This window comes from Solanum lycopersicum, chromosome 6, assembly GCF_036512215.1.
Source record: "Solanum lycopersicum chromosome 6, SLM_r2.1".
Classification (NCBI taxonomy): domain Eukaryota; kingdom Viridiplantae; phylum Streptophyta; class Magnoliopsida; order Solanales; family Solanaceae; genus Solanum; species Solanum lycopersicum.
In genome coordinates, this window is record NC_090805.1 from 599,017 (window position 1) to 625,351 (window position 26,335).

Here is a 26,335-nt window from a genome sequence, read left to right on the forward strand (position 1 = left end):
AGCCATATTCATAAAAAATAAATGTAAACATTGAATCACTTTATCCTACTGATTCGACGTGAGAGATTGTTCGGATGGTAAATAGTTTAGATATTCATTATTAGATTGCATATTTGAAAATAGAAATGACAAATGATGCGAGGTGGGACTATTGACGTCAACTACGATGCATGTAAAGAAGTGTATTGCTAATTTTAAACCTTACTTTCAAGGAAGTGATAAATATTAGACTAGACATAATAGATTCGATAAAACTTCATAATTTGTCAAATTTAATGTGAGAAAAATTAATATATGTATAACTCGAAATTTTGAAATCTAATATTGATTCAATGCCTATCAACATGTTCCCACCCTATCGAGAAAGCAAAAAAATATTAATATAGAACTATGATATATTAAAAAAATTGATAATAAAAGAAATAGATAGCTCTAGCTAGGTATAATTTCAAACCTTCTAATTAGGTCAAAACTTGCATGTTACATGGATCGACTTGTTTTAAGTGATTTTAAGTTAAAATAGTTTCAAATATTTTTTGGACGCACAAACCATTTGCTTTAAGCTAAAAACATCAAAAATAATTCAAACATTGACTTGAAAATCAAAAGTCAAAAATCAATTCAAATAGACTTTTATTATGGCCAAAACGAAGAGTCACATTATAATTAAGTAAAAAAAAGTGTATTATTTTCTAATAAGTTAAATTTTAAATGAATGATAGCATACTTTATAATATGTTATTCGAACACATGAGAGATTTTAAGTTCAAATTTCTCTATCATCCTAGTCTATAAAAAAATAAATTGTTTCACACATGTTTGCCCAATGAAAAAGAATCAAATTCACATATAAAAAACTGTGTTAAAACATAATATAATTAGATTAATAATTATAAATATGCTTTTCATAACAACTTGTGTTGTTTTTATATAAGATAACCACACATTCCAACTTGTTATCAAATGGAGCATGTAAGAGTTCCGGCTCAAAAAGCAAAAATATATTTGACATTTTCTGGTCATGAAGAAGAATCAAACTCATATATGCAAGGTATGTGTTAACACATAATATAACTATATAATTAGTTAAGTAATTAAAAATGTGATTTTTAAATGCTTAATTTTTAGATGAAACGATCATGTATACAATTCAATATGTTATCAGAATAGGCACGAGATATGCTAGCTAGGTTCCAAATCTCTCCACCAACCAAAGAGCGAAAAAACATATAAATCCACGTATTTGGCTAATGAAAAAGAATCAAGCTCAGATACGAAAGAGGAGAAATAACATAATTACGTATGTTTACTTTAATAATTTAAGTTTCATATAAGATGATCACACACTTTAACATCACGAACTTCAAAAACCGATGGATTCTTGACCACAATGTCATACATATTGTGTGAGTTGAAGTTTGTAAAGCTCTTTGGAAGTGAAATGAGATGTGCAGAATCATCTGATTTATGAAACTGCAGAAGATCCGACTTCATCGGGTTGTTGAATCGGGTCCACCCGATTTCAATGAGTCTCTTCTCTAGTTCTTCATAGGAACCTATCATCTCATTCTCTGGTAGGTACACCAACACTCGAGGGCGTGCCCCCGGTGCTGTGGCTGTACCCGTGCCTACAAGGACGAATACAGAATTTAGAGTCAGTACGAGTACAAAATGTCATGAAGGAAGATAATATATACATTTTGCCTTGACTTAAAGCTTATGTTGTCAATTCCTTGTTGAAACCAATAAACTATGTTCTAATATCATATCTGTCACGATCCAAAATTAAAGGTTGTAATTATGGGTGCAACTAGGTTTCGATATTCAAACCTCCTTAGAAATAAATTTCACTATATATACGTGAGATTACAACTCCTTTTTGAATCACCTTGATTTTTTTTCTATATTTACATATTTTTTTAATTTTGATTTTTCTTAATGAAAAACCTAACTCTATTACTGCAATCAGCATGTAACGGACTAATTAACCCCTAACAAATACATAAAAACATAAAACACATATAATATATAGTGTAGTCTCCATATATCGTCAAAGGAGAATGTGTAGTATTAATTACTGAATCGAATGAGTTAAACTTATATCGAGTGACATATACCTGGATGTGTTGGTTGTTTTAGCTCGAAGGATTCACGAGTAGGATTTTTGATCAAATGGGCAACACCTTTCTTGTCAAATATCCATACGCCAGACATTATAATATAATGGTTTAATTTACTTTATATTAGTTTCCAACTCCAACAATATATGGAGATGGAGAAAGAAAAATAATAATAAAATAATTCATAACTCTTAGAGAAATGATGAAATAATTTCTTATGGAGCAGTAGATATATTCCACTGTGTATGTAGGTTTGCTAGTACATCATGTGATCACTGATCTTTTGAATGACTGGACTACTATTAACCTTTTTGGGATACTAGTTCATTTACTTTCTAGGTTTTTTAATTTTTATGTTCTGGTGTCGTTTGGTACGATGGATAAGAGATATTTTTTTTTCTGTTTAGTTTAAGCTTAATTGAAAATTTACTAATGGAATCTTTTTTAAAAAATTAAATGAAATTATATATTTGTATTGATAATTCAAGATATGATATTTTTTACGGTAAAAAATAGAATTGTTTGAATGTCGAAATCTGAAAAGTGTCGTATAAAGTGGGATATAGGGAGTTATAATTGTGGGACACATTTTATCTTGTATTTGGTTAGGGATATTAATTTAGTGATCTTGAGATTATTTATCCTCTCTAACTATGGAGTCATCTCTGTTAAGGAGTATTTTACCCTCAGATGTAGGACGTTTCGTAAGAATCTGAATATTATTGGGTTCCATTGTTGATATCGAACACCGGATGAAAAACAAAAAACAAAAAAAAAATATTTATCTTATCATTTGTACCACAATGATGAGACAAGCTGTTTCAAATATATGGTAGGATACTAAAATTCATCGTCAAATCCTTAAAAGTAACATAAACTTTCACTTTTAAACATTTCAAGTAGACTTTTTATATTTTAAACACCTTGATAAGGTTCAACTATGTCATTTTGAAAATATAAAAGTAATTTATTTATTTATTTTCGTTAAATGGTAAAAATATAGAAAGAGAGAAAAAAAAGAAAAGAAGATAACTTAACCAAAAAATAATAAGAAGAAGAAATAATAAAAATATTATCAAATGACATCTCTAATAAATGATAATATGAAGAAAAATATGTGATAAATCAAAAGAGAAAATAAAAACAATTAATGAGAAACAATAAAGTGACTAATGATATGATAAAAATAATAAATGAGAAAAAAGAACAAAAATAATTAATAATAGAATAAAAGTTTGGGAAAATTGTATATAATAGCAAATTAATAACCTAAATTAAATGGAATAGCTAGGGTTTGATTTAATTGTGCTCCATAGCAAACATTAACTAAAATTTGCCAGTGTCTCTCTCCCAAAAATCTCGCTCGCCACTCTCCATTCTCGCTCGTCTCTCTCGCTTCATACACAGAAGTGTATAATTCTATTTCTGTTTTGTATAAAGCGAGAGAAAATTGTATATACACATGCAAAAATGTATATCTTCGTGTTATACACTTAATTATACAATTTACAAACATTTTACTTCGAATATTGCAGAGAAAAAGGCCAACGAATTATACAATTGCGAATTATACAATTGCAGTGAAAAACAATTTTCTCTAGCTTTATACAACAAAAGTGTATATATTGTGTTTCTGTTTTTGTATAAAGCGAGAAAAACATATATTTTCTTGCTATACACTTATAATTATGCAATATACATACATTTTAATTTGATTCAACTGTATGCAAAGCAAATTATACAATTGCAGCGAAATAGGCCAGCAAATTATACAATTGTATATGTATAGCGAATTATACAGTTTTATGTTTGCTATGGAGCGCAATTATGCAAACTTTGCTATCGCATACAAATATGAATTTTTTATTTACTATATGTGAAAGTTGCCCAAAAAATTTTGTGTTCGGGACAATTGGACCTAAATTTAAAAAGGCTTGGCAAAATTGGGCCTAAATTTAAAGGGGGCTAACGAAAAATTTGGCAATAAAAAGGAGTATGAACTGTAATTTATTTTGGATCAATGAGTATTTGCTAAATTAATTTGAATTGAGCTATGAAGTTATAAATTAGGGAAATTACGCGGCTAAGTAAATTTATACTATTTTTTAGTTGCTCATCATAACTGTAATTTGCTGTAATTACCACTTGCGACTAACACTATACATAATTACGTGGGCTGATTTTGAGTTTGTATAATTACTCATGTTTGTATATGTATAATTCGCCAGAATATACAAATTATAATATATAATTTTTTTAACATATATACATATAAAATTCACCTCTATCCCACGCCTCTCTCTTCCCTCTCCCAATCTTGGTTGCCATTTATACAAATGTATATGTATAATATACAGTTATTAATTATATACATATACAATTCACCTCTCTCCTCTCTCTCTCGATCTCACTCTCCTCTCTCCTCTCTCTCCCAGTCTTGCTCGTCTCTCTCCTACCTCTCTTGCCATATATACAAATACATATGTATAATATACAATTATCTAACCAATAAACATATACAATTCATCTTTCTCCCACCCTTTTCCCCCTCTCTCTCCTCTCTCCTCTCTCTCCTAGTTTCACTCGCCTCTGTCCTCCATATAACTTGTAGCTACAACTTATAATTATTAAACTATAGCTATGAGAGTAATTAATTATTTTTAAGTGGCTATATGTGAAAATTTCTCTTTTTATTTTCTCTTTTATTTTTATATCATTTATTATTTTTATTCTTTTTTTTTTCTTCATATTATCCGTTAATAGAGATATGCTTAGGTAATAATTACATTACTTTTTTCTTTATCCTTTTATCCTTTATTAGAGATACTATTTAGTGGTAATATTTTTGTTATTTATTTCTTTGTTCTTTTTTTTTCTTTTATTAGAGATACTATTTGGTAATATATACTCTTACATGTCATTTACCGATGAGTATAGGATATGAGAAGAAGTCTTAATAATATCCCAATAATGTGTGTGCATATATATATACACAGTCTTATAATATTATTGACCAATGAATATTTTTCTAAACAAAGAAACTCGCGTATTCATATTTGGCACATCATCCCAATTTCACAAACATAGTTAATTTGTACTATGTACCAATATTTTAATTGCTATTATAAAATTCATCTCACTAAATACTACTCGTTCCGTCTCATTTTATATGTCATCCTTTTTTATAAATAGTTGATCAAAATTACTTGTCATTTCATAAAATCAATGCATAAATATCATGATCTGAGTCTACACCTTGGACGTGGTCGGCACTCAAAGACCATTGCTAGTCCCCAAACGAACCATCATCCTGACTGAATATAAGCAGAAGACCAACTTAAGCCTACAAAAGCTTAAAATAAATTAAAAATCATGAAACTCAATTACAATTCATGAACTCGAACGAAAATTTTGAATAATGAAATTAACATATTCAACTCGCCATAAATAGGCAACTTTAGTCTTTAAAATATTTAATAAAATAAATAAGTAATACAGACTTCTTAACTAAACTGACTATCTATGAAGCCTTTAACTGACAAAGATGGAAGTCGGGACAAGACCCACGACCTCCTAATTAAGCTGAAAAGTAAATGAAATCCTCTGAAAATAAGGAGACTCACCATGGTTAACTCGAACTCTAGAATGTATCAATGAAGCTCTTGTTGATGATCCTGAATACCTTTGTCTGCATCATCAAATGATGCAGGCCAAATGACTCAGTACGTAGAATGTAAGGGGAATTCTAAAGTATAACATAAGCTTGAAACTCGAATAAAAAGGAAACATACTTACCTCTTTTCAAATCAACTTAAATCAAGAATAAGATATTCAACTCATGGATTCGATACTAAACTTCAAATATATGATACTCGACTCAATGAAGCACAAATAAACTCAATACACTCAACTTAAGGTACTCAACTCGAAATACTTAACTCTTGATACTTAACGGAACTCATTTCGATATAAAGCAGTTTAAAACAAGTGCAATATAAAGAAAAGTTGTTTAAAAACATGATATCAACTCTGCGTATACATCAAGGATACAACATAACTCAGAGATGTATGAAAATACAATTAACTGATGTATATAAAAATACAATAACTTCTGTGGGAGCTTCTCTAACCGACAACCATCACTTAAGAGCTACAGTGATGATATAACGTTACTCGGCCCACGCTGCTCGACCATCCTAACCTTGTTAGGGTATAGCACCTGAACTGCCTAATGGATCCACTAGTAAACTGTGAAAAGAAATAATCTAAAAGTATGATTCTTTTCTACCCATGATGGCTATATGGTTTATGGGGGTTGTGAGTTATCTGAACTCTCCCCCATATCGGTGCTCATTACTACTCCAAAAAATATACTGATTCTTATGTTTAAAAACATATTGATTCTGTGAGTTGAGATTAGTGCTCAAAACTCAGCTTTAAAAAGCTCTCTTGGAAATCATAGTTTCCTCTTTCTTTTACTGAAACTAGCCATAGGTTCTGTGGAAGACTACCTCCTTTTCTTTCTCAAAAGTTTAAAAACATTTTGTTTAAACTCTTAGGGATTACTTAGTTCCCTTATAACTCTTGAGAACTGAAATCAACTTGTACTCTTTGGTTACTTGAAACTTTAACTCTTAGATATACTTAGTTCCCTTATAACTTTTGAGAATTCAACTCAACTCTTTACTCTTTTTTCACTAGAACTTTAGGTCTTCAAAACAAAGTGAAAACTATTGGTGAAAGACTTTAGAAAACTTTATAACTTTACTTTGACTTGCTTCTTAACTTCTAGACTTGATTTTTAACTTTCTTGAATTGAAGCATGGATTCAAGGTTCATGATCTCCTTCATTGCCTCTTCTCCTCCCTTTGCTCTCCCCGCCTGAACCCCATTTCCCCTCCTCTTCTCCTCTCTCTTCTCCTTCTCTCCCTCTCTATTCGCCCTTCTCTCCAGCCGGCGAAGCTAGCCGGAAGAGACGGCAACCAAAAGCTCTCCGGCCTGGCAAGTACACCGGCAACAACCAGGTGCCACCGCCCCCTTCTTCCTCTTTCTCTCCTCTTCTCCTGCCTTCCTCTCCTCCCTTCTCTCCCTTTCCCTCTTCTTCCCTTCTTTCTCCCTCCATTTCCTCCTCTGTCGCCACCCCTCTTCCCCTCTCTGTCTCTCCACCTCCCTTTTCTCTTCTCCTTCTCGCCCCTCTTCTCTTCTCCTTCTTCTTTTGCAGGCAGCAGCAACCTAGAGAGGAGCAGCTCCGACACCAGCGACTCCAGCAGCAGCAGCTCAGCGAGAATTCCTCAGCAATAAGCGGACAATTACAACAATTATAAGGACAGATCTAAACAGCTCTGTCCCAGGTATGAACTTTATTTTTAGATTTTCTAAATGTTTTATCTGTGATTGGCTTGTTTTGGAGATTTCTTGTTCTACTCATGTGTGTAATCTATATTTTTTACGTTCAGTTTAGTATGATTAGTTAGTTGAAACTATATGCTCATTTTCTTGCTCTTCTTTTCTTAAGAATCAACCAAGTAAGGTATTTCTATGTCTCAGAACAGGTTCACCCATGCACAATCTGGTATAATTCTCTATACATTATTACTTGGTGAACTTTTGATGATTTGTTGAAACTCCAAAAATGTGTTTTTAGCTTTGTTGAAATGTCAGTATTTGATCTAAATTTAATGTTTATTTTTACTGTTGTTGTTCGTCGAATTGACTTAGCGAATTACTCCCTTTAATTAAGCGAAGCTAGTGCTGTAAATTATCTTACTTCTTTGTGATTAGAGCTGTCAATATGGGCTAGCCCACCCTATCCGGGCTAACCCATACAGGCTTTGACATTTTACGGGTCAGGCCGAGCTAGCCCATTTTTGGCGTGAGCCAGAAAATGATCGGCCCAACCCACAAGTACGTGGGCTACAGGCTTGACGGGCCAGCCCGCTTTTTTAAAAAAGTTATATTTTTTTATAATTATTAAATTAAATTTTAAATTATAATTTATAATATTATCATAAATATCGACAAAACAATATTACATGATGTTAGTGTTAGTGCTTGTTAATCAAATCAAAATAAAATTATTTTTATAATACTTATTAGGGATAATTTCATAAACCTCCATGTTTCGTTTTATAACACTCACCTCCCCTTTGGTTTACGTATTACGTCTACGTCCCTTATTTTCATTTACTTGTAACCATTCCTTAAACTTATTTAAAATAAATATAAATTAATATAGATTTGACAATTTTACTCCTTTTTTATATAAATTTCTTCTTATTAATAAATATTATATAAAAAAACTCATTTAACAAATACTTTAAAAATAAATTAACAGAAAGACTTATTTTTAAACCAACAAAGATCAAAGTCTTCAACTAAGCTGACGCACATTTTCACCAAATATTAATTCTTTATCTCTATTGCACCTTTACCAAATCACGTAAATTTCCCCCCCACAATAACCCATCATTTTCCGGCAACAATTTCTTCAAATAGAAGACAAAATTGAATTTTCCAAGAAAGAAATTCGATAAGAACGATAAGATTTTGTTCTAGTTAAACATTTACACAAGTGAGAAGAAACATGATCCAACGAATAAAGATAAATCATTAAAAATTAGATCTAAACATTCATATATAAGGATAAATTTGTCAAATCTAAATTAATTTATATTTATTTAAATAGGTTTAAAGAATGGTTACAAGAAAATGTAAAAAAGGGAGGTACACGTAATATCGTAAACCACAGGGAAGGTGAGTGTTATAGAACGAAGCCTGGAGGGAGGTTTCTGAAATTATCTCTATTTATTAAGTTTTTGTTTCAAGTAAAAGTATAAATATACAAATAAAAATATTAACCTAATTATTTTAAATTTGAACTCCTTTAATTTTAAATTTTAATATTATATTATATTTTAAATTAATTATTATTGGTCTACGGGCCGACCCTAGTTATATTTCTCAAGCCCATCAAATCAACAGGCTTATTCAAGCCGGGCTAAAAAGCCCTTTTCTTAAATGGGATCCGAAAATCTTAGCCCAACCCTATTAAATCTCGAGTTAGGCCAGGACGGCCCAACGGGCTTGCCCATATTGACGGCTCTATTTGTGATGTGGTTAATTATAGTAAGATCATATCTTGTTGGCATATTTGATAAAAATAACTTGGTGATTTTTTTTAAAATCTAATTTTTTGGCTCTTGTGAAATAAGAAAAATAATTTTATTTGATCCATCTTTCCTTACTTGAAAATTGACTGATTTCTTATTCATTTATATATGGAAATAATATTGTTCTGGTTCTTATTTATTTAAGGTAAAAAGATATTGTCTTCATAACTTTATTATTACTTATTTATTTTTTGGTAATGAACATTTTAAATATTTTTTCTGATTTGGGCTCCTCTTTATTTAAAGAAATATATATTAATCTTCTTATTTTATTACTTGTTTATCTTTGGTAAAAAATAATTAAATATTTTCTGATTTTAAATTCTTCTTTATTTAAGGAAAAAATATTAAACTCTCTTAATTTATTCTTACTTGTTTATATTTGGTAACGAAATATTTTAAAACTTTCTGATTCGGTCCTCCTTTATAATAAGGAAATAGAATATTAATTGATTCCTTAAAAATATTTGTTTACCTTATTTGTTTCCCATCTTCTACTATATAAGAGACCCCTTTTGCATTCTTTTAACTCATTCGCTCTCAATCACATGTTCTCTCGTCACTCCTCATTCTCTCATTGCTCTCTTGCTACTCTTAAAATACATTAAGATTCCGGTAAGCATTCAAGTGTTCTTCTTCGCTACTTTGCTACTTTGATTTTGTTCGAATAAAAGTTGGATCAATTTGTTTTCATTGCTACCATTTCTTTTGCTTAACTGGTTAGTATTCTTAGCATTCACATTATCTTTGCATTCACACATTTGTGTAAGCTATTGTCTATTCTTTTCTATATGTATAATTCGTCATTAAATAATTACATATGTGTCTCATCTTGACTAAATAAATGTGATTACTTGTGTAGTTATTTGATTGTTTTGACAGGTTTCAAACTTGAAGTTCAAGTTGAAGATTATCCATGAAGAAAGATTTATTTGTTTAATTCATATTTTTGAATCTATATTTTTCTTATTTATTTATTTGAATTTTTAAATATTTTTATAACTCTAAAGCTCTCATATATAATTTTTTTTTGGGGATCGTCTAAGGGAAGGGGATTTACATGCTACTTGTTCATTGTAATTTTTAAAGTTAGAAATCATGCCTATAGGTTTATTCTATTTTTAAAATCTTTAACCACTTAGAATTATTGTTTGTAGGTGTTGTAATCTAATCAATTTTCAACATGCTTGACACTTTGTTTGTTAATAGTTTTAAAAATAACTAGATTCCATTAATTTTTGAATGTTAAAATCAAATCCTATAATTTAGTAGGCTGTTAGATGTTAAAAAATATGTTATAACTTTTCAGCATTGTCTTGTCACGTAGAAACCATGCCTAAAGATTAAAATGTTCATATCATTTAGATTTACAAAATCATGCATATATGTGTTACTCCGTTTTGAACACTTAGAAATCATGTTTGTAGGTTTGTAAATAAATTTTTTAGCATACCCACTCCAATAAGATTTGTTGTGCATATTTTTGCCCCCCTTTTAAATTAGCTAATATTATTAATTTGACCTTTTAAAGATTTCCGCACTCATGATGCAATATGTTGTTTTCTTAAAATAATAATTATAATAAATTAAAATCATTTCATTCATTTAACAAATTACTTGGTTTTTGAATATATTTCATAGTAAAATCTTTGCATTTAACAAATTTACTACATCAATGTTCTACTTTTTTTTTTTACAAAGTTTTGCAACTTTTTTTAAAAGTCATTGTTCAAGCCTCCTTTAAAATTTTGGATTGATTATGACACTGTTTATTTTTAAAAATAAATTATAGGCCCTATCTCCTAACCTATCGTTAGTGGGAAAGTCAAAAGAATTACGAGGTCTAGTTCCAATTTTTAAATTAAACCGACGCGTCCCCGGAAGTACCACCTACCCATTTTTTTTTAAAGGAATTATGTGTATTTATATGTAAATATTCATGTGCCTATATGCAAACTGAATCTTTTAAATCATTTTCAAAAATATAAACTATTGTTATTTTTCTAAGACCGACCTCAAATCAAAATTGTTTCTATGGTGGAAGAGCGCGATTAACAATATCATGGCATCACCCCTATAAAGAAACAAACATTTTTTAAAAAATAAAATTTCTATTCAAAACTTGCTCAGTTTTTTAAAACATTACTCTCGCACATATTAATTACCTAATATTTGCAATATTTGTTTATCACATAGATCGTATGTTCAAATAATAAATAATTGAAGTAATCTTAATTGTTTAGTAATTTATTTGGGGTAGCTTAAATAAAAATAAGAGATTTATTGGCTTATCTATTTGTCTATTTTTGTCTCCTCGACTTATCTTTATTTAATTGATTAGTATTTGTTGTGTTTATTATTTCTATCACCTTTTTAGCATGTTTTAATAATCAATTAAAATAATAACATGAACTACTTGTTCGATTTGTTCATCACATAGTCTCATATATGAAAATAAATAAAAATGAGCTTCATTGTTTATTTATTGCTATCACCTAGTCTTGCATGTTTAAATTAACTAAAATTAAAAATTTAATTGCTTAATATTATGTCATCACTTAGCAAGCATATTAATAAATAATAATGAAGTAACCTTGATTGCTACTTGTAACCCCCACATAGATTGCATGAGACACGGCGGGGACCCACATTTGTGGACCTCGAGGGATGTCTAACACCTTCCCCTCGAGGTAATTTGAACATTTACCCTGATCTCTGGCTCGTTGATCTTAGCTAGACTTAGTTAGGTTAGATAGGTGCCCTAACGCGCCTTAATTCGTTAGGTGGCGACTCCAAACTCAAAATCCTAAAGGAGTTGTTAGGTCGTGCACAAAACCCGTTTTTGCGAAAAATGGGGCGCGACAGGGTTCATGCGGAATAATTGGCTACATAACTACAAGGAACTAATTATTTCAAACTCTTCTCATTCTCTTACATACTTCCTCTATATTAGCTCAAATAATTAGTTGATCTTGAAAGATTCATTATTGAATTCAAAAGCTTCTTGAACTCTACTCTTAACTATCTCTTGAATGTGAGTTATGAATTCAATACAGAATACACATATGCACCACATTTCACCGATCTTTCATAATTGATACATTAATAAACAGAAGTAACTCAAAATCAACATGATACTTTATTATATTCACCCGATTCAATTTTCTTTTTTCGTATGGACCTTACAATCAAGTGATTTTCTAGAAGTTTCTCAAAATTCCTTTGTCCCACATCAATAAATCTCTTGATTTCTTACCATTTAGGGTTCTATAAATATAAATTCTATAATTATTGAACCCCATTCAGTTCATTCAAGCACACACCGGAAAGATGATTTTAGCACAAAAACAATTTTCTTGAAAAGGGAACTCTTGGAATAAGTCCATCGTGAAGTCTGCTACTCTTTTTCATCGTCTTGTTTTTGAGTTGTTGAAGTTAAGGTGGAATCGGTCTTCGTCACTTGTCGTTGTCCCGAAAAAGGTAATATTCCTTAATTTCATTATTTTGTTTGTTAAATATGCTAGAGAATTCACTATTAGTTGGTTTAGTGTTCTTCCGAGAAATGTGTTTATTTTCTTCATCTCATTCCCTATTTTTAGATTTCATTTTTATGGTTTCCCATTCGGTATCCGGTATCCACATTGGAGAGCCTAGCTAAATTCAGATTAGCGCCGGAAAGTTTCACATTGGGGGTAAAGCGCTCCCTAACAACCGTACCCAAGGGGGATCGAACCTGAAACCTCTTGGTTAAGGATGAAAAAGTACTTACCACTCTACGACAACCCTTGTTGAGCCTCATTGGGTTCGGACAAGTCGCATTTGTTAAATAACACTTTACCCCCCAAATGTAGGACTTCGCAACGCGAATTTGTATTTAGTCAAGATCTAATGTAGGTACTGAACACCGGGTGGAAAACAAAAAAAAAATAGAATTTGATCGTAGAAAAGATGAAAAACAAATGCCCCCTCTTTTTTCGGAACTTGGACTCAATCCACATCCCTTGCTTGAACCTTCTATATACTGAACTCAATTCAACAAAGTTTTTCTGTCTGATAGGTGCTATATATAGTGGGCAATTCACCTACTAATCGACATTTTAGAAGCAACTTCTTTATTCTATTGGCTACCAATTTTGAGTTTTATTTATCTAAAATAATCTATAAGAAAATTACTACCACTGTCAGCTGTGACCCGGAGTATAAATAAATAAAACTCAAAGAATTTTCAAAGTTAGTCAAATATTTTTAATCTGCCAATCAATCACGCTTAGTGAATAGTGTTATGATGATCTATTAGAAATTCATATATAGCTAATTTACTTTTCTTAACTTTATTTCAATTATTATGATACAATAAGATTTCGAGATTCAAATAAAAAAAATATTTGATTGTGATTTATTCATATTATGCTCTAAATATTTTAAACTATCAACTTTGTGACTTATTATAGTACTTGTTACGTAATTTTTTAACTGTGTTTATTATTTTTCAAAATCCTTATAAGATCATAGTAATTAATATTGGTGGACAAAATAAGAGGAGAAAAGGCCAAAACAAGCGGTACAACAGAAATTATACTGCAAGCAGTCTTTTTTGCACTCCACTAAGCTGTACTGTACCTTCTTCAGCAAGGCGTCTCTCTCATCAAATTCTCAAATTCCTTATACAATTCTCTTCTTCTCTTTCACTTTTACGTTTTGTCATTTGGGTGACTCGTTTTTCTTTGGTTCTTTTTTTCGGAGTTGTTAGAACATTTGGTTAAAGGTATATATATAGTCATCATTAGCTCTCTCCCATGCATGCGTATTTCTCCATTTTGTTCTCCGTTAATGGTTGTGTAGCTGTAATATGTACATGGGTCATATTCAGATTTTCAAAGTTTTTAGTGTGAGTACCAGCTCGGTTCTTCGATGTACTCTGTTTTTTTTCAAGGGGGTGTTTTGCTTTGTGTTTATAGCTGTGTATTTGTAATCTATACAATGGGTCTCATTCAGATTGTTTGTTTGTTTGTGTATACAAATAAACAATGCTCTCTTCCTCTGTTTCTTGCATTTACTCTGTTTTTTTCAGTCAAAAGGACCAGTGTATGTGCTCTGGTGTTCTATTTCTATGGATATTCAGAGTTCCAGTATTGTTTATTTACGTACTATACTGAATATTGCTTGTTTTGTTTCTATCAACAACCCCTCTTTTTTTTAAAAAAAAAAATTACTTCTCTCTGTTTTTTTTTTCACGCAAAAGAATGGGTGTTTTGCTGTGTGTTTATGAATGTGAATCTGTTATCTGTTTAATTATTGTTATTCAGATTCTTATTTTTTCTGTTTGTTTACGTATATCTCGCTCATCTATGGGTGTGCCTGTTATTTCCCATTAACAATGCTCTCTTCCTCTGCTTGCTTGTACTCAGTTTTTTTCAGGCAAAAGGACTAGTGTTTGTGCTCTAGATTTCAGTTTTTTTGAATATTCAGACTTTTATTGTTGTTTATTTACGTACTATATATATACTGAACAATGCTTTTTCTCTGTTTTTTTCACCCAAAAAATGAATGGGGTGTCTGTGCTCTAAATCTTCATTTTGTATCATTGTATGCCTCTTTATTTGTTATCTGTACAAGGGCCAGATTCAGATTTTTGCTGCTGTTTATGTGTGTTTAGTTTCACCGTCTATGTGTGTATTTCAATAACCCTGTTTTTCATCCATAACCGAAGAATGTATATTTGATTCTCCATTTTCACTTATACTTGAGTCAAATTCAGAAAATTTGCTTTGTTCATGTTCATTTTTACCATCTAAGTGTGTTTGTGAACACTGGGTTTTACTATGTATCTCTTTGATCTTGTTTTTGCTCTCTGTTTCTTGCTGTAGGTAATTGTTCTTCCAGGCAAAAATGGTACTCTATTGATTAACTTCATGTATCTAAGTTAGCTGATTAGTTTATGTGATGTGCAACTCTGTTTAATTACTTGCACATGTTTCCTTATCTCTGATGTTTGGTTTTGATGAGAAGTGGTAAAGTTTCTTTTAGGTTCGAGTTGTGAAAATAATCTCTTTACTGTATACAATAGATCTTGTGGTCGGCCCTATCCCTAACCCGTGTATGCATATGTATATTCTTGGTCTTCAACCATATGTAAAGTGTCTGGTAGTTCTATCCTCTTTGTTATCTGAACAATTTTATAGATTTCAGTATTCATGTTTAACTTATTTTTTGGCTTTAGGTTATCTGAAAGATGTCATCTGAAGAGGAAACAGATATTAGTGAGTCAGAGATGGAAGAATGTGCTGATAAATGGTATCAGAAGTTAAAGGAGGGTTATGGGAGGGAAAAGATTTCAGGTGAAGTTTATCAATGTCCATTTTGTCCTGGACAAAAGAAGCAGGCTTACAGCTTCAATGATCTTGTCCAACATTCTTCAGGAGTGAGCAAGGGTGGGTCGCAACGCAGGAAATTGAACGATAAGGCGAAGCATTTAGGCCTAACAATGTACTTGAAGAACAAAGATTCTCTTCCAGTGGCTGATGAAATGGAAACTGAATTACAGCCAACACATGAATATGGAAATGATGTTGATGAGAAATATACATTTCCTTGGATGGGAATTGTAGCAAATCTTCCTGTTCAGTTGAATGGTAGACGTTATGTGGGAAGGAGTGGCTCATGGCTGAGGAATGATTTGACAAAGAAAGGGTTTAATCCATTGAGGGTACATCCATTGTGGAACTATAAGGGTCATTCAGGGAAAGCGGTGGTCGAATTTGGAAATGATTGGAAGGGATTTGCTAATGCAATCAAGTTTCACAATAGCTATGAATCACAACAACAAGGGAAGAAGGACTATTTAGTTTCACAATATAAGGGAGATAAATTATATGGTTGGGTTGCAAAGGCTGATGATTACAATTCAGCAGATATAATTGGTGACTATCTGCAAAAAAATGGAGATCTAAAATCCATCTCTGAGGTTGAGGCAGAAGAGAAGCGCAAAGCTGATTCGCTTGTCTCTAGTCTGGCTAATACAATCGAGGCCAAACGTCAGAGCCTCAAGGAGATAGAGAGCAAATGCAATGAAACTTCAATGTGCCTAAGCAATGTGATGAATGAAAGAGATGCAATGATCAAAAAGTATAATGAAGGTACATATTTTCTCCTACAGAACATATTTAGCTAGTTTAACATAACAGTTTGAATTTCAAAGTAATCTCTTATTAAAATTACACTTTCTATTTCCTACAGACTTCCAAAAGATGGAGAAGAATGCTCGTGCTCAACTCGAAAAGATGTTAAAGAATCAAGAGACAAGTAAATTGTATATTGAAGCACGACGCAAAGAACTTGAGTTGCGTGAAAAGGAGTTGATGGAAAGGGAGGCCTTCAATGATAATCAGAGACAAGACCTTCATTTGTTGAAGCAAATGGTAGAAAGTCTTACTTGATTAACATAGTCTTATTTCTCTATGCATGTTATGGGAGATTGTTTGCCGCCATTGTCTCCTTTGTCCTAAGTGTGACACTGCCCTTAACAACTTAATAAGTTTTCTAAGAAACAACGGCATATTTTAATAGAAGGTGAAGTTAAGGTTAAGGTGTATATACATCAGATGAAGTTTATGGACTTAGTCTTAGGCAGTTGATATGGTACTGGTGGCTTCAGAGATAAAGATAGCCAGCAGGACCAATGACATCTAGTAAATGGTTGATCTTGGAGGGGGGGGATGTGGGGGGGGGGGGGTTTACTAGCTAGCATAAAATAGTTAGAATATGAATTGCTGTATAACTGATTGACTTCACTGGTTAGCCAAGAAAGTAAATGGAGATATAAGCATATGGAGGAATAAACTACTTCCTATGAGGTACAAAAATAAGATGTTATAGGCTCATATTTTGTAGAACTAAGATAGTGGATAGGCATAAGGACCTGAATAAGTAACTTCATCTGGATTTTGCTGTCAATTCAAACAAGCTTCATTCATCCATCACTCTCATTTTTCCATGTGTATTTTACATGCATCTGAAATCTTCTTCCTTGCAGATATACTAATAAAAAAAGAAGCTACGAGAATCTAGTATTAAGCCACCTTTAACTTTGTTCTCAGTTAAGCTTTGTTGATACTGTCTGTCATTGCATAGTCTATGGATATACAGATATTGTCTAGGCCTATTCTTCATTTTGGGAATTTCTTAACTGTAAAATTTCACTTTGATGTGTTTAAGAATGAGAGAGCAGCAGAGGAGCAAAAGAGGTATGATGAAAGAGTCTTGACTTTGGCAGAAGAACAGAAGGTTGTAAGCTCATGCTGTGTTTACTCAATTTATGTATTTATGTTGTTAGTCTCTGACTTCTTGAGAATCTTACATGCAGAAGGCGAAAGAAACTCTCCGTCATAAGAACATGGAGTTTCAAAAGAAACTCGACTTAAAGCAAGCGCTAGAGTTGGAGATTGAACGTCTCACAGGTGCCAAGAATGTAACTGAACAAATGGGAGATGACCAAGATGTGAAGAAAAAATTAGACGAGATCGAAGAGATCCTAAATGAGAAAAAAGAAGAACTAGAAGATCTTGATGCTATGAATCAAGCTCTAGTTGTTAAAGAGCAGCGGGCAAATGTTGAGTTAACAGATGCCAGGAAGGAGCTGATTGATGTAAGTACAATTCTTTCAAGTTCTGCAATACCCTTATCTATTTTGTGAATGTGACTCAGGTTACGATTTTTCCTCCAATGGAGTAAGAACATCAGGATGATTAGGAGCAGACTATAGCACGTTCAATTCGTTACATGTTCAGTTTTCATTCTCAACCTATTACAAATTCCATGCACCATTAACTGAGTTCCTACCATAGTCTATGTTGTTGAACATTCAAGTATTCTTACAAGATGAAAATTTTGACAAATGAAACTTGTTTCATGGCATTTAGTTATTAAAGCAGCACTCTTTTCGAGCTTCCATTGGTGTCAAGAGAATGGGAGAACTTGATAGTACAAGATTTTGTGAGATAACCAAGAGCAAATTCCTTGGACCAGATGCAGATTTAAAAGCTACTCAGTTGTGCTCAATCTGGGAGCATCATCTTGTGGATCCCAATTGGCATCCTTTCAAAGACGTAACAAGAGAAAATGGTTCCAAGGTAATAATGCACCATAATAGACTTATAGTTGTTCCCATATCTTTATCCCCTTGAATCAAAATACTAACAACTTAATTCTTTCTTATGTTTTGGTAGGAAATCATCATTGATGATAACGACGAAAGGCTGAACAGGTTGAAGCATGAGTTTGGACAAGCCGCTTATGATTTGGTAACTGCTACTTTGATGGAAATGAGTGAAGGTCCCAGTGGTAGATGCATAACAACAGAGCTGTGGAACTATAAGCTAGGAAGGAAAGCTACCCTCAATGAAGGAATAACATTTGCTCTCCAGAAGTTGAGGACCAGTATTGGGAAGAAGCATTTATAGATTACGTACCATTTTTCGAATGGCGTGTTATACCTTTTCTCTATGGTGATATCTATTTTAGACAAAAGAAATTGAACCATTTTAAGTAGGTTCCTTCAAAAGAAAGGAATCCAAAGCACTTGCTTTAGAGAATCCAAGATTGTCTATGGAATTGCAAAAGCAAATGTGCACTTGAGTAGTAGTAGTATCAAAGTAATCTCAAGCTTTCAAACATTGAACAGCATCTAGAATGTGTCTTTTCATTTTGAATGACATTTATCTCATTACTTTAGTATCTGTTTTAGTCCTAAGTATCTCGATGATACATCACTTCGAAGTGATGAATGTTATATACATTGGTTTGGTTTAAACACCAGGTGCGACTAAGTTTTTTTTCCATTTTGAATGACATTATCTCATTATTTTAGTATCTATTTTAGTCCTTCCAATCTCATGATACATCGAAGTGATGAATGTTGTATTCGTTGGTTTAGTTTAAACACCAGTTTCTTCTATCGACATGTGCTTGTCAGGCAAAGTTCAAGGATTAAAGCAAGACTAGAAATGAACTCCAAAGTTCTGCAATTGAGTAATATCATAGTGTAACAGACCAATAGAACGTAGATTTTTTCGATTAAAGTAAATCACTATAAATTACTGAAAATACAGTAAAATACACTTCTCAAGCATCAAGTACTACAAAACATTATACTGATACTACTACATTGTTCTTAGAACAGCTGCGGGCTGCATATTTCTGCAGCCGCTTCAGCTCTTCTACATGCACCACCAGATACAAAAAACCACAGGTTAAAAACGAATTCATTAGGGTCTAAACAAAATAAAAGCTCAAAGTACATGAACCACGAGTCTTACATACTATGTTATGATCGCCTCATTTCCCTATTTAGACTCTAAAGTTCTTTCCAACAAATGTCTGACCAAATTGCCAGTGTGATGGGGCTATGTTCCACGACGTAGACTTGCGTTTATCGCTAGCTGTAACCCTGAATGACAACGACTGACCAACCAAAACGGAGTTGGTTTGCCAGTTCTGACCCCAATTACGACTCAACGTTATCCAGTTAGTCCTCGTACCCTTCACCATAACCTTAGTAATGTCACCTGCACCCGCGACATTCGTGACTAAAATCAAGTTGAAGTAACTAAAACCATTGATAGTGAACCTTATTCCACCTTGCTTCCTACATGGCACCCTGCATAAACAAATTACAAGTGACTTTTAACTTCTATACGCTAACATAACAGTGTAAAAGAACTTTTATGCTATCGCATTTACCCTCAAAGTGTGAAAGTTAAATTGTACTCAATGTGAACATGTATAAATGGTCATTGTGTTGTAGAATTTAAATCCTATGTTACCATAAAACATGGACCGTTAATTAAGGAAAGGAAAAAAAAGAAGCAGTGTGGCTGTGACTTTTTCACACCACCTAGGGGTTTGGAGTGTTTGACATTCAAATGGAGACAAGTTGCCCAATTTTCCACAAAACAAAATGCTTCAAATTTTTCATTAGTGGCACGTTCATCCGTTCACTTTTACTTATTCACTTTAAATTTTCGATAACTCAAAAAAATAATAGTTAATGTAGTTCACACCCATCTTTGACAAGTGTTAAAAATGGCCTACGACATAAAATAACTAGTACTCTCTTCGTCCCAATTTATGAAACACGTTTTGTTTTTCAAGAGTCAAACAGTGTAAAAGTTTAATCAACAATTTGTACGTGAAATCTTAAAATGAAATTTATATATAAATTACGTAAAAAGATTGATAATTCAAAAACTTACTGTAAAAAATAAAATAATTTAAATCTCAAAATTCGATAAAAACACCGAGACGGAGATAATAACAAACAACTAATAAAGGAAACCAACTCAACATGACCCCACAAAAGAAAAAGAAAACACAAATAAATGAAAAAATAAGAAAAGCACAAAAGAAAAAAGCTAATTGAGCTCTTTTACCACTCATGGCTTTACTCGTCATGAATCCAGATTAGTCCATCAATAAATTTTGAATATCGAATATCTACACACTTTCTAAACAAAACTATACATATGATATACATAAGTTATATTCATTGTAAAAAAATAAAAAAATCTTATTTTTATCGAGTTATCAGTTAACATAACATATACAAAGTTTGAAAAAACGCTTACCTACGATAAACAACAGGGACGATACCAGCACGATACTCCGCGATCTTGAGGAACATAGGCATGGCGAGATCGAAATGAGTACGAGGAGGGTTACACCAACCACCATTATCATTAGGCAATGCATAATTTGGAGGACAAAAGTTAGTTGCAGTAATTAAAATAGAAGGACTTCCAGGATGACACCATTGTGGTTGATTGTCACATTTGATCTCAAAACAAGCTCCACAACTTAGTCCATTGTTGAATAATGCTGTGCTTAATGCTGCATTGTTTACACCATACCCTTGGCTATAAAGATTGCCATATCCACATGCCCCGCCTGTAAATTGAACGTCTTATGAGTCTAGTTTGAAACAATTTAGTCATACGATGTTCTCAGAGTAGAGAGATATCTACATTGTTACGAGCTATTTTCGTTGTCTGTGTAAAAAGAAACGACTCTTACCTAATATGACAACTCTTTAGTTTCAAGATCCCACGTGATATAGTTTAAATCGCAAGATTAAAAAAATTTGATACATTTATACATATTTTTAGCGTAGGATTAAACAATTCAGAAAAATTTTATGACCACTCAAATAAAATTAAACGAAGAGGGGTATTTTATAGTCATAAAGTAACTTGACTAGAACCTTTTAACATTGTGAAAAATTGATAATTAGCTAGCTACAAATAATATTTTACTAAATTAGTCATATTACCTACTATGACATGCTAAAATGTATTAATGGTGTAATTATCAATATTTACAAGTTAAATATTATTCTCCTTTTTAGTTCACTTTAAAAAGAATATTCTTTTCTCTTTTGACAAGATTTTAACACCACAAAATAAAATAGTATTTTAATATATTCGACATATATTTAGTATGATAAATATCAGATTTAATGCAAATTTTAAAGTAGAACAAGATCTATCTACAAAAACAGAACAACAAAAAAAGGACAAAACCTACTCTAAATCAAAAATATAAATAAAACCAGAAAAAATGCAGTATAATTGACATCATAATGTAGCAAATTATTATAATTATCAAGTATCAAACACAAACTTGTAAAGTTTAAAAATTTCTACACCTCAAAATTACCTGCTACAACAAGTTAAAATAATACGAAATAATTGAAAGTGGAGTCATAATTTTTAGTTTATAAATTCGAAACCAACATTAGTAGTTCTTCTAAGTACTTAAAATAAGATTATTCCTACATATTAAATAAAATTAAAAAAAGTTAAAATGCAAACTCAGAATTTGAACCAAAGTTATTAAATTATGTTCAAACTTATAACCATTATTGTCACTCTGGTTATAATATTATATTGTCAGTATACATAAGTTAAATTCGAGAAATCGAGTATACTTACCCATAGTACCAGAAGCATCACTACCACCATAGAAAGTAGCATGAGCATTTTGCCATGATCCACCACTATAAACACCTGGAATTCTACCTTCTACTCCTACTAAAATTACTAAAATAATTATTAGAAAAAACTTCAAAATCTCCATTTTTAATTTTTTTTTTTTTTTTTTTTTGAAGTTAGAAAAAGTATTATGAAAAATGTATTTTTGGTTTGAGAAGAGTGGGAAATGAGGACTACTTATGGAGACAACATAGAGGAGGGTATTTTTGTCATTTTAAGTAATATTAATTATCTCATTAGGGCTTAGCCTACCCCCGTCTCATAGTAGGTGATTAAGTAGTCATTATTAGATTGATTAATTTTCTTGTTTTACTCTTAATTCGTATTAATTAACTTCTTGAAAAAAAAAATTTGAATTTTCAAAATTTGTTTAAACTCAGAAAGGTCATATTAGTTGTAGGTGTAAAATTCAAAAAGAGTAATTAATTTTATCATAAAAATAGGTAGAGGAAATTCTATCACTTTATGTAATTTTCAGAAATATAAAGTTTATTTCAAACATTTTTAAAAAAAATTATATTAGAATTTATGATAAGATTAAAAAGTTTGACTGTCGAAACGTAAATTATAGTAAATAAATTCGGATAGAAATTAAAAGTAGCACTTTAGTCTTTATATCTATTTTTAATTCAAGTAATACTCCTTCGTCCATTTTTAATTGACATGATTTTTATTTTTAGAGTCAAACTATAAGAATTTTGATTAATATTTTAAGATGTTTTTTTCATCATATTGATATATAAAAGATTGTAATTTATAGTATTTTTCATATAATTTTTGAATATCTAATTTTTTATTTTAAATATCAAATTAATATAATTTAATTTAAATTTAAAAATTAATCAAATTAACTTTTGAAAAAAATTATGACAAATAAATATGAACAGAAGGAGTACGTAATTATGGATTTTTTATTATTTATTTTAGTGGGTACTTTACGCTACAATGGAATTGCTTCGTTTGAACGGATAATTTGGGGTCCACGGTAGAAAATAATTTTTCACTTTTTTACTTTTAAAAATACAATTTTAATTTCTTTTATTAAACAATAATATTTTATATATATACAAAAAAGACATTAAATTGTTACTTTTATGTAATCCAAAGTCCATTAATACATACATTAAAAGATGAGGGAAATAAGTCAACAATTTACGTGAAAATGGAACCGTTTTCACAAATATAGTAACAACAATGAGGAATTTTGGAAGTTTCTGTTTTTATTTTATTTTTTCCTTTTTTTTTGTTATTGGATGATTTATTATTTTTTTTAGCGGAAATTATATGGCACGATTTGAATTTTGAAAATCAAGTATAGTTTAATTTTATAGATTTTAAAACTACATAAACGTAAAAGTAATATAAGTTATTTATAATTGATAATTTATAATATATTTAAAAGATATATAAAGTTATAAATAAAATAAATATTTGTTTAAATTTTGAAATTAGAAATATGTTATATAAATTAAGAAAGAGTGTATTAATGCGGGAGTTGTTTCATGAGGTCTTTCCATTCACATATATGACATAAAATGACAATCTACTTAAACGTGATTACATTTATAAAACATATACCTGTTGGATTTTTGAATTGTTGATCGGCTTTTACACACACAAAAAGAACTAAGATGATTTCTTTTTAATTGTCATAATCTTGATTGATAGAGTTATTTAGTATTTGTTATTTGTAGGACGTGATAGATATTTTGTGAAATTATTTGAGGTATGCGTAAGTTGATCTAGAGGCTAGACACCACGACTATAAAAACAATTATTCAAAAATCATTTAAGTTTGATTAAAGTAAATTACTTTTTAAAATATTTTTTTGGTCAATTAGAAGGAACTCAAATCACTCAATACATGTCCTAATTGGTGTTTTGATTAGCTTATTTTTGTAGTTATTGACTTTTAAACATTTTTTATACATTGTTGAAAGTGTTTGGGAAATATATAAATATCGAAAAGGTACAATAAAAAAAGATAAAATCAAGTATTTTCAAATTATAATTTTTAATTTATAAGTCATTTTTTTAAAAAAATCTAATACAATAATAGTGACCCATACCCCATCCTCATTCCCTAAATATATTTTTTCACGTTATATATTTTGAAGGTATACAATTTATATAACTTTATAAATTCAAATATATAAAAAATAATTTTATGAAGTTTTAAATTTAATACTACAAAAATTTAGTTTTTTTTAAGGACATTGTTGTTTTATCATATGAAGTTAAAATTTATAATATATTTGATCGAGCTTTTAAAAGGTTAAAGGTATTTTTTTCCTTTTAAAATAGTGGGATGTTTGACTATGCTTTTAGGACAATACTAATTATTTTGGAAGAAAAATACAAGTTTCTTTTCATAAGCTAAAAAATCTATTTTATTTATAAAAAAAAATACACTAAAAAACTCTTTTCGAAAAAACTTGTTCAAACATTAATTGTTGTTCAAAAGTATTTTTCAAGCTGACTAGCCAACTTCTTTGAACCAAATCTGTTTTTTCTTTAAAAAAGAAAATACATTTCAAAATAAACTAATTTTAAAAACTTGATACTATTAATTTTTAATCAAAATTGAAGGGAGTAAAAAAAATTAAGTACAAGATGTTTGTTGATCCACTTTAACTAACAAGATAAAGTAATCCAAATTTTAGGCGTTATTAGCGGCTCTATTATTATACTAATTGCTTTTTAATGTAATTTCAAATATAGTTGTAATTTACATTAAATTATTATAAAATATTTTTCAAAGATATTTACACATATTTGAAAAATTATAGTCAAGAAAAAATGATTTTAACTCTATATATTTAGAGTTCCATTCCTTTTGTTTTGGTCAGTAGGAGTTTTTTTACAAATAAAATTGGATTTTATGCATTTATATGTTATTTTATTGTTTTTATCATTATCTTTTGTAATTTATCTTTGAAAAAAAAAGATCTATTTTGATATTCTCACTTTTTTTCCTTATTGAAATTATTGTTTGAGGCCTGACTTGATATAATTATTTGGAGAGAGAGAACATGTGAAAGTCTTATTATGTCTGGTTTAATTGTTGACCATAGGGGACAATTATAATATTGTGTATAATAATTAGCTTTTCATTCAAAATCTTTTCAAGTTTAAAATCGAGTTAAATAAAATTTGGTCGATTCATGCGTATTTCAATTAATTTTATGATATATTTGCTCTATTTTTGAGCAATATATATAATTAGTAAAAGAAAAAATGTACGAGTATCCCCTTAATCTATGTCCAAAATTCCAGAGACACACTTATACTATACTAAGATCTTATTACCCCTGAACTTATTTTATAAGTAATTTTCTACCCCTTTTGGGCCTACGTGGCACTAGCTTGAAAAAAAGAATCAACCAACGTTGCACCCACAAGATAGTGTCACGTAGGCCGAAAAGGGGTAGAAAATTATTAATAAAATAAGTTCAGGATTGTAATAAAACCTTAGTATAGTATAAGTGTTTCTCTGAAATTTCGGACATAGATTGAGGGGATAGTTGTGCATTATCCCGTTTTATCTATCAATGTATAGGCAAGTAGAAAGATTACAAAGTTAAGGTAGGGTTGTTGGTTCGTGTCATGTTGATAGAGAGAACTGGGGAGAGGGGGGAAGAAGTTGAATAAATTTGTCATCATCAAAAAGGAGAAAATGTTATTTGATTTTTGAAGTTTTGATGATTAAACGAATTTCAAATTTAGCGGGGGACCAAATCTCATGTGAAATTGAGAATGCGTGTAAAATGAAAGTGACAGCTAGCTAAAGCTGCAACTCTATAGCACCTGTTCTGGTTGGTGCGCGTCTTGCCTGACCCTCAATCAATGACATTGCTTCATGTGTTTGTGCATATCCTTTAATATATGTCCCCTATTCATTGACAAGTTTTTGCGTTTCAAAAAGTTCATTTACAAAGCAAAGTCATCTTCAAGATAGAACATTGTTTATACTCATCGAGAGACCTAATGATGTGGTGTAGCA

At 30.8% G+C, this 26,335-nt stretch overlaps 4 protein-coding genes across 6 annotated transcripts; 1 reads left to right on the forward strand and 3 right to left on the reverse strand.

The window, feature by feature from the left end:
• Positions 1–1,272: 1,272 nt before the first annotated feature.
• LOC101254904 (flowering-promoting factor 1-like) lies at positions 1,273–2,381 on the reverse strand. Its single transcript, XM_004240561.4, has 2 exons — positions 2,118–2,381; positions 1,273–1,628 (listed from the first exon to the last, which is right to left on the reverse strand). Exons 1-2 carry the CDS (start codon positions 2,212–2,214, stop codon positions 1,327–1,329), a joined length of 399 nt encoding a protein of 132 aa, XP_004240609.1. The 5' UTR covers positions 2,215–2,381; the 3' UTR covers positions 1,273–1,326.
• Positions 2,382–6,967: 4,586 nt separating this feature from the next.
• On the reverse strand, positions 6,968–7,944 carry LOC104647799 (uncharacterized). The gene is made up of 2 exons (XM_010323607.1): positions 7,941–7,944; positions 6,968–7,410 (listed from the first exon to the last, which is right to left on the reverse strand). Exons 1-2 carry the CDS (start codon positions 7,942–7,944, stop codon positions 6,968–6,970), a joined length of 447 nt encoding a protein of 148 aa, XP_010321909.1.
• Positions 7,945–12,631: 4,687 nt separating this feature from the next.
• On the forward strand, positions 12,632–19,037 carry LOC101255202 (protein INVOLVED IN DE NOVO 2-like). 3 transcript variants are annotated; one of them, XM_010323419.4, is made up of 7 exons: positions 12,632–12,769; positions 15,510–16,425; positions 16,526–16,707; positions 17,504–17,572; positions 17,652–17,933; positions 18,208–18,417; positions 18,514–18,896. In XM_010323419.4, exons 2-7 carry the CDS (start codon positions 15,522–15,524, stop codon positions 18,745–18,747), a joined length of 1,881 nt encoding a protein of 626 aa, XP_010321721.1. In that variant the 5' UTR covers positions 12,632–12,769; positions 15,510–15,521; the 3' UTR covers positions 18,748–18,896. The 3 variants fall into 3 exon arrangements, with proteins under 3 accessions (XP_010321721.1, XP_069155045.1, XP_069155046.1); XM_069298944.1 differs by lacking the exon at positions 12,632–12,769 and adding an exon at positions 13,916–14,054 and having other exon boundaries at positions 18,514–19,037; XM_069298945.1 differs by lacking the exon at positions 12,632–12,769 and adding an exon at positions 14,044–14,177.
• A 378-nt stretch (positions 19,038–19,415) lies between these two features.
• exp9 (expansin9) lies at positions 19,416–22,436 on the reverse strand. The gene is made up of 3 exons (NM_001247952.1): positions 22,273–22,436; positions 20,911–21,229; positions 19,416–19,943 (listed from the first exon to the last, which is right to left on the reverse strand). Exons 1-3 carry the CDS (start codon positions 22,415–22,417, stop codon positions 19,634–19,636), a joined length of 774 nt encoding a protein of 257 aa, NP_001234881.1. The 5' UTR covers positions 22,418–22,436; the 3' UTR covers positions 19,416–19,633.
• Between the last annotated feature and the right edge of the window lie 3,899 nt (positions 22,437–26,335).